The sequence below is a fragment of the Corvus cornix genome, chromosome 4A (genome assembly GCF_000738735.6).
Source record: "Corvus cornix cornix isolate S_Up_H32 chromosome 4A, ASM73873v5, whole genome shotgun sequence".
In the NCBI taxonomy this organism is placed as follows: domain Eukaryota; kingdom Metazoa; phylum Chordata; class Aves; order Passeriformes; family Corvidae; genus Corvus; species Corvus cornix.
The window spans coordinates 8,672,135-8,681,451 of NC_047058.1; the positions used below are offsets into that span (position 1 = coordinate 8,672,135).

General features: G+C 38.2%; 1 protein-coding gene across 7 annotated transcripts in view; it reads left to right on the plus strand.

The window, feature by feature from the left end:
- The window catches only part of DOCK11 (dedicator of cytokinesis 11), an 88,110-nt gene extending 80,955 nt beyond the window's left edge, over positions 1–7,155 (plus strand). For 6 of the 7 annotated variants that reach the window (XM_019290857.3, XM_039571922.1, XM_039571927.1 and 3 more), the window contains 2 exons: positions 349–487; positions 3,002–7,155. In XM_019290857.3, coding sequence (XP_019146402.1) covers positions 349–487; positions 3,002–3,124 — 262 coding nt within the window. In that variant the 3' untranslated portion in view covers positions 3,125–7,155. Of the gene's footprint in view, positions 1–348; positions 488–2,894; positions 2,908–3,001 lie in introns of all 7 variants that reach the window. The other variant, XM_039571926.1, reaches the window with a different exon arrangement.
- Positions 7,156–9,317: the final 2,162 nt, after the last annotated feature.

Here is a 9,317-nt window from a genome sequence, read left to right on the forward strand (position 1 = left end):
ATGGTGTGAACTTCCTTCAGGAGGGTGTCTCTGCTGTTAGGAGCCTGACCTCTCACAGCCCTGCTGTGTCACATGCACCCAGCTCTGGCCAGCCCTGCAGGACTGGCTGTCCCATCTACTGAGGATCCAGGCTCTCAAAGGAGCTCCAGCAGAAAGCCCAATACCTGTGTTTCAGTCCCTCTCCATTCCCTGATTTACTGTGCCAGGGATAATCCTGGAATATGACTTGCCCCAAACACTAAAGAAAAGGAGGTGGGAAATACTGAGATTTGCGTGTCTGTTCAGTTGCTTGCTTTGGTAGAAGGCTGGACTGTTGTAATGCCCCAGGTTCATTCCTTTCCTCCCCAGGAAGTTTATCCAAGCCTGTGGAATTGCTCTGGAGCTCAACGAGCGTCTCATTAAGGAGGATCAAGTGGAGTACCATGAAGGGTTAAAATCAAACTTTCGGGATATGGTGAAAGAGCTTTCTGACATCATCCATGAACAGGCATGTACTGCATGGTGGGAGCCCACAGAAGTGGCTCTCTGTGCTTGAAAACTGACTAAGCTGAAAACTGGCTGGGAACTAACTGAAAATGTGATCACTCCTCGTGTTCTGTAGCTAAATATAAAAGGGCAAGTAAGCAAACATGAAAATTAAGCAGTATATTTGGTGGATTCCTAAAACTTCTTTCTGTTGACTGAAAGACTCGGCCTGATGCTGGTATTCAGAGTGCTGCAGGGTGGAGTGTTCAGTGACACACCACTGCCTGCTGTGGTCATCAGAAATCCTGTGCCACGTTTTGTATCATGTCTGCAAATCATAAAGAGGTCACAGGTCAAAGTTCTCTGGCAACATTTCCATTTCCTCAGTTATATCCAGATTATGGGGGTTTTTTTAATATGTTATTTTTCCTTACGTATGTTTTCTTATAATTTTTGCCTAATGCCAACATGCCATTTATATGCACTGTTAAAGTTCATGCTAATTTATTTGATCTGTGTTTTTATGTTTTCTTGGATCTTTCTAGGAAAATACATTTGAATAGTAGCATCATAGAGGTGAGAGATTCAAAGAGCAGTTGTACTTCTACCTAATATCATGCTGTGAAATTAGATGAGAACTGGCTTTCTGAAGTAATTTCCATACCTCTGCTCTTTCATTTTGACATTAATGACAAAAGAAAGCTTGTTGTAGATTTATAGCATCAAGGATATAAAATCAGCAGTACAGATTGCATTGGGGTCCACAGAACTTGAAATTTAGAAGAATGTTTTCAGGATCTCCCAGTTAGTCAATTTACTGACAATGTGTGACTGTGAATTAAAGATGTAACATGTTAACTCACTAAAAATGGATAGGCAAATTCCACAGTCAGTTGAGTAGTTGTTCACACTAATTGAAAAATTTGCAAGTGGCAAAATAATACAACTGCACCAGGCTGCTGTTTGCAAATAAGGTTAATTTACAATAAAATAATGCTTGTGGGAATCAGAGTCTTGTTGTGGAAGAGTACAATATCATTTCAGGGAAACAGTCTCATGATGGGATGATTTTTGTTGTAGGAGTGTAAGGGTGCATCCGTTTGAGAGTGACTGCTGCATTCCTGTTTCTTTTGTTAGATTCCCTTTCTATTCTGCTCATGGCCACCATTTTTTTAGTTTGCAAACTATTGATGTTGCATATATGCCATACTGGTTTTTTCATTGCCACTACCTGCATACTCCACTACTGAACTTTGCTCAGAGAGGCTTGTTCATAAGAACTGCCACCTGCTTACTCTAAGCTGTTTGCCAGTGCCAAGACATCTAATTTGCGTGCAGCTGCTGGAACTTCTGTGGCTTTTGAATTTTGCAATAGTCAAATCAAAAACAAATCACTCAGTCCTGCACTGTCACAGTACAATAGTTAAGATTATTTTAGAACAAAGAAGCATTGTTAAAACACACTCCCTGTTACCTCAATGGATTTATCCACTGCTGTGTTGTCTTTGGTTAAGGAGCAAAATATGACTGCAATGTCCAGTGAAGGGCTCCCTGGGAAGGATATACTTTTCACTTTCTTCTTGTAATAGCGCAAAAGGCAGCTTAAATGACTATGTTTGTGAACACTGTTTTTCATAGTTGCACAACATTATGTACAACAGCTGACTTGAACTTTGCATTGCCATCAAATGACCTAATATCTAACAAATTCAACCTATTGGAATGAGTTTTCTTATTTTGCAACATTACTCAGTTAAACATAAAAAGTGTAGTGCATTAACTTAGGTTCTCATTGCAAGTAACATACGCTTTTCTAAATATTATCAGTGTCCCAAAGCAACACAGGCAGTGCCCTTCGTTTGAGATGCAGGGGCAGATGGGAATCACTGGGTCAGCCTATGACCTTATTTACAGATCTTTTAAGCTAAAATGTAAAGACAAAAAATTGGTAAATGGGAGCTGAACAGGTCCAGGAAGTTTCAGAGATTGGCAGAAAGCTGGATGTCCAGAAGCTGTTTAGGATGGCCAGTGATCTCAGTTTCACTAATGCAAGTTAAAGGTAACTTAACTTGACTGGTGAACCACATGGTGAAAACAAATACACAGTCAGCTCTGCCAGTCCAGTTGGATCGTGCACTGTCAGAGTGTCCTTCAGGCTACAAAGTACAAAATTTGGACACAGATCTCACAGTCTGTGGGATTTAGCTGCACCTACTCCCCATGCTTACAAAAAAACCTATTAGAATTCTGTTACTGCTAAGACATAATAAAAAACTGTTGTACAGAGAACTATTTCTTTCCTACAGTGCATAGCTGTAGCTAAAAGTGATCCAGTAATACACAGAATAGTGTGTGATATATTAATGCTACAGAAATTGCTAAACTACTCTTCTTTCTTATTTCTTTGTTATGCTGCCTTTGTGAAACAGCTTTGAAGACAAGGTTGGAAATCTCTTTTGCATACCTTTTTAAGCAGCTTGATTATCATAATGAAGTGAAACCTGTATTGAATTTGTGATTGTTTTGCTTTGTTTAGATCTATCATGAAGACACAATGCATTCACCATGGATGCAGGACTCTCTTCATGTCTTCTGTGCGATCAGTGGAACCTCTAGTGATGGAAGTTACTGCTCCCTCAGACCCACTGCTGACATATAAACATATCAGTCATATTTTACAGAGCCTTCTCAGGAATTCTTGGAACTGTACAAAGGATGTTTAAAATAATCCATGATGAGCAAAGATTCAATTTTGCGGTGGTTTGGTTTGGTTTGGGTTTTTTTTCCACAAAAAAAAGTTGCCATGCTTTCAAACAGAGTGCTTGCTTACTTTGCTGAGCAACATTGAAAGTGCCTGGGCATTGCACCACTGTGCTTCTTTTCTACTATTTTTTTTAAGCTAAATGAATAGCAGGATGTGGAAAGGCAGTTATCTAAATATGTATTGATTTGCTGAACTATGAATCGAAAAAATAACATACTATGTAAAGTTGTACAATGGAATATAGTAAAATGTAAAACTACTTTGTATATATAGGGAGTATAGAGTATATAAAATTTACCATTATATCATATTTGCTGCTAAAAGATTTGTTGGACAGAAGACATGAAGAAGAAATTGTAATCACTGGTAAGAGACCTTTCTCTTCTACAAAGTGACTTGGGTCCAGATACCCCTATTGCACTCAATGAGAGTAAACTTGCCCTAGTCTGGAATAACTAAAACCTAAGTCAGAAATTAAAATTTTCATACATCCTCAGAGCAGATATTTCTAAAGTAATCTCCATGAAAGTTGATCTTACTGTAGCTGATTCTAGTTTTGGGTAGTCTTTCACAGCTGCAGGAGAGAATAGATTGTACTCACTGAGGTCAAACCTGAGAGATATGTCATTTGATACAAGGTTTCATGCTTGCCACTCATGGTCTCGCACAAATATAAACTCTGAGAACAGCCTAAATTGAGTTGGAAATTATAAGGTGCTTTAACAGCTTTCAGAAAAAATTCTAATAATTGGAGAGATGTGGTTTAAAAAATTGCAGCCCATCAAAATAACTTATACAAAGTTGAGGGATTTGTTAGCACCACAAGTCACGCACGTTCCCTCCTGTTAAACAGATCTGTTCTCTGAAAGCTCATTGGTTTTGTTTCATAGGTGGTTGGAGAAAATGTATTTTCCAGAATTCTTTATTCCTTCTTCCTCTTCCCAAAGCTTTCATACATTCTCTCTTTTTTAATAATGCACTTCAGATTCAGGAAGAAGAGAACAGTTCAGTAATTCTTTTATCCAGTGACATTTTTAACATCCGTGTTTTTCAAAATCCTATCAATTGTAAATATGATTCCAGTAGTTCATATGGGAAGGGTGGGAGTTTTAAGGATATGTAACAAAATGCCATAATAAAAGGACTCCAGCTGGGTTTTTAGCTTGGCTGTAGTGTCTATAAAATGTTAAGCTTCTCAATCTTTGTGACAAAAATTATCTTTGAATAGTAACTGGACCACATTTCAAAATGTTTATTATGCATGATTCTAAATACCTACAATTATTCGTATTCTGAGAAAATAATGTTGTGATCCATAAATTCACCCATTAGCTGTTTCAAGCAAAATACAGATGTGCCTATAGCAAACCAGACACATTTCTGCTTCTATGTGCTTTTGTGCTAAACGGGCTCTAAATTTAGCACAAACAGAGGAGGAGAGACTAGTGTGTGTAAATATGGTTAGCACCTTCCTGATTGTTCTGTTTCAACAAATAATATTTAAAAGCATATAGTGACAGTTTTCCAAATTGCTTTACTAAAAAGTGCGAAGCTCATTAATAGTCAATCCAATACAAGATACTTTTGGAGCTACTTGACCTGTAAATATCAGTAGTAAAGGCATATCTTGACTACAGTCAGCAATGAAGAGATATGGACATCCCAAATCTCTTGCACCATAGCTCTTTCAAATACTACAGGTAACCTAATAGTTTTCCTGGATTTGCAGGGAGATCCTTATGCATGTTTTTTGATATCTTTAATGTTCTGAGATAATACTGTTGTCTGAATTTTTGATTTCTATTCCTTATTTTTACTGGAATTCCAGTGAAATTCTTACTTGTATATTCAGATGTCTTTAATGGTCCGAGATGAATTTTCGTCTGAACTTCTCAAGCTGTTGATATTGGAGTTGTCCTGTCATTTCACTGTCATATACTGGAAAGCTGTCACGGTAATTTGGCCAAAAGAGAAGTGCTTAATACCAGTCCAATTAGAATATATACAGTCACTGCATTTCAGAATATACAGTTTTAATGAATTACAAAAACGATACACCCTAAGGATTTGCCTTCTGTCCTCCTAAATAATTTTTCTTTATTTTCTACAGAAAAATCTCCTTTTTAGATAGGTTATAAAAAGACTGGTAACAAACCAGCTTGTTTTTCCTTTATGTATTCACCGATCTAGAAAGGATGAGGAATGGCCATTATTTTACAGCTGGTTTTAGACAGTGGTGCCAAGAAGATGGTCACATTTTCTCTATCCTTTTCTTACGTAATTGTCCCAGTTTAAAGAAATCCTCCAGATGTTTTCTTATTTATGGCTGAAAGAGCTTAATTCACAGGTATATCTGGAGAGTGTACTATATATGTGCCTGTTTTATGTAGCTGATACTCACATTGGGTACATCCTATTTGCTACTTTTTTGAGAAGAATAGAAATGTCTCTAGTTCATTAACATTTTTTATTTTCTTATATTGCCTGAGGAAAGGCAGGATTTTTTTAGTCTTGAAAATATAGTGGAACGTATTTCAAATTATGTCCTGGCACACACTCTTGCTATATCTCTGTTTGGCTACATTACATATTTTATCTGAATGCCTCTAATTATTTTTGCTGCAAAACTGCTGTGTAACACATCAAGTCTTCAGAATGGATGTATTGATAATTTTGCATAAAAGGAAAAGAAATGGGATAAATGGGATGTGAGGATTAACAGGAGTTCGCTACTCTCAGTATCAGGGTTGGTTTGGATAATGGTAGGTGTCAGAGCCAGATGGTTTGCAAATAGGACATACAAAGCAACAAAGGGTCTGCCAGTATTTTATGTACAAGAATTTGCTTTTAGAGATTTAGAGAGTAAGAAAAGTGTAAACATTTTCTCTCTTTGACCTACTGCTTTTCTCTCTGCAGAGGGATTAGAAAGTATTTTAAGAAAAATAACCTCAGAGCTCCATTTCCTTCCCCCAAAAAAACCTGAAATGAAGAACTTACTGCAGTGAAGGATGTATTTTTACATAATATTTGGTGTTCTAAACTTCTTCTGATATCAGGACTTTTCATGAGATGGGCCAGCAAACAAAAAAGCATGGATGAGAGAATACCTGTAGTGTGTAACATGTTTGGTTTTGTTCCAGAAGACCGTTGAATGTACACAAGACAGTATTTTGATATAGAATAAGACTTTACATAAACATAATACCTTTGTCTCAAAGTAGGTAATATATGTTTGTTTTCCCTTTCTAAAGAGACAGAATCCCATGAACTCCACATTATGATTTGAATAACTTGACCCAAAAGAACTGGAGAAGAATGTAAGTGGAAATTATGGACTCAAAAATTTAATAGAAATTAAACTACATCTTACCCGATTTACCCACTTGAGGAGAGTAGCACGTGTTGATGTTCACTGAGCTGAGTTGGCTAAATAAACAAGGGGTTTTTACTGTGTTGAGGAGCACTGTGTACAGCTAATTCTATGCAACCAGAGTGTAGTACTTAAATAGTATGCTTGTGCCAAGCAGTGGCAAACCAATTGTGATACGCACATAATATTTCAGGTATTTTGGATGTAATTTACTCCCTTTTCATGTAAATCTAACACCTGCTGCTACATAATCATAACAGGAGTACTTTTATCCTGCATGTTGTACCTACATATGTTGTATGAGCCCTGTTTAAACTTCTGTGTGTGAAAGAACAGCACCTCCCATATGCCTCAGTTCTTAACTGATGTACTGGACACAGAGGATGAACAGAGCTGCTCAAGATCTTCCTGAGATCAGCTATCCTATACTGCTCTTTTTACTTTCTTTTTCTTGAATAATGAATGATTTTTACAAGAAGCCAGGGAAAAAAATTGCATTGCAGTCAAGTTCAGAGTTTATTCCAGGTCAAAATAAAAGACTACAAAACCAGGAAAAGTAAGTGTTGCAAGAAACATGTTTTGCCTAGGGTTTTTTTAATTTTCTCCTCATTTCACAGAACAGGGTGAGTGATCAGAAGCTGATACCAGTGTAAGATTCATGGTACTAAACCCTAGTGCACTGAGCTATCACATATACTCCCTCTAAAGAAGATTACCATAATAAATCTTCAAACACAGAAGTACACCAAGTGAAATGGTGAACACTAAATTATTCAGCAACAAATGGAGGATGTTGACTTAGAAATCTAAAGGAGCATAAGCACCACAGCATCCAGCTCAGGGAAATCCCAAAAACATGATTCATCGGGAAAACAGAGACAGTCATACACACAAATTTATCAATAGAAACAAGATGTGAATCACAAGTAAGGAAACATCGCAGTAGATCACCTCACTTTTCCTAAAGCATATCCAGTAAGTTTGTGGTTGGGTTTTTGCTCTGTTCTGGAGTTACAATTTTCAAACCAAGACTTTTGCTCTTTGAGGATGTATTTATTGTTGCTCTTCAACTAACTCAACTTACATGGTGGGGAGACTAATGTATATGCCCAGGCAGTTGTACCAGCTCTTACATGATGATTACATGTAAGTCAGGTATAATTATTATTTACCTTGCCAGAAGATAAAGTACAAACTGCTTTTTCTACTTCTGTCTTCTGAGGCTTCTGTATGGGGCTCTTGCAAGCCTTGGCCAAACAGCTGTAAAACCAGGCTTGTGCCCTGCCTCCCTTGGTGGGTAAAGGAGTAAACTTGCCAAATAAATAGGTGAATTAAATAGATCTTGGTACTTCGGGAACAGTGAGCAGAAAAGTTGATGCATGGGCTTGTAATAGAATTTTTCAGAGGGGGATACAACATTTGCACAAACATGCCTGGTTCCATGTCCACCCAAAAGTGCTCTTCAAAGAAGGTGGGTTTTATTCCACATAGTTTCTGATTTCCAGGGGCTTGGGCAGCAGTTCAGAGAGAGTTTGAAGAGTTCATGTCTGTTGTGAACATGTATCACAAAATTCTAGATGTCCCTAAAGAACACTGAATAAAGAAGATGACAAAGTTTGAAAAGGGAGAAGTCACATGAGTCAGACTGGGGTTTTTTCAACACAGTTTTGGATTTTTGTGCCTTAGATCCAACTGTATTCTATTTGAGCCCTTTTTTGAACTGACCCCAGCCATCTTCTGAAGAGTCTGTAATTATGTCAGTTGAGACCTAAAGTATTGACAGAAGCTGGTGCAAAATCAGAAAGGAGGAATCTCAACATTGATGTGGAGCAAGTTCTGGTCCCAAAAGGGACAGTTCCCCATAGCCCTGTGCTACTAATAATCATTGCCTCTTGCTGGACGTAGTAATTGTGCAGGCACACCAGGCATTGGCACCATTTGTTAATCTGATTAGGGATATGCACAGGAAAAAATCGTTGGATTTTTGTTTCATTGCATCTGCAAACTCACTGCATGGCCCCACAATCACTGGCTTTGGTTACGTGGGTGGAAAAGGCAGAAACACACAGCCAAAGGCAGGTCAGTAAGATGATTGTAAATCAGTTTATACCAAGCATGAAGCCATAGCCCAACTATGTGCTTAACAGATCATTTGAAAGATACCTCAGGTGTGTCTATACGAGTCCCAGTCACTACTGCGCAGGTGCATTGGCTCACAAGAACATGAACGAGCATGAGATTTACAACAGAAAGATGCAGGACAGGACTTGGTGAGATTGAGAAATGGGAAGTCTCTGGTAGGTGGCAGGGATCAAAGGCTCTGGCAGCAGTTGTGATTGCTGTGAATCGGGATGGGAATATGACAACGAGCTGAGCATTCGGGGAGAAGGAGGAGAGAGAGGGGGAAAAATGTTTCAGCTGCTGACAATGTTGATGGGCAGGCAGCCAAAAGCAGTGAACGATTTTATATGTGTTTGGCACTGCCTCTCCTGGGAAGAGTTGACAAAACAGAAAGAAGGAAAGAAAACAGCAGCAAGGAAACTGAAAGCAAGTGAGGGGTTGTATGGATCAGCTCTGCTATACAAACGTCCTCACTAGCAGGCGTAGTCCACGCTTGCTCTAAGCAGTTGCACAATCTGATCTCTGTCACACAGCTTAAATGTTCCACATCCTGGAACTTTAAACCACATTTTTATTTGATTATAATTGCAGGTCCTT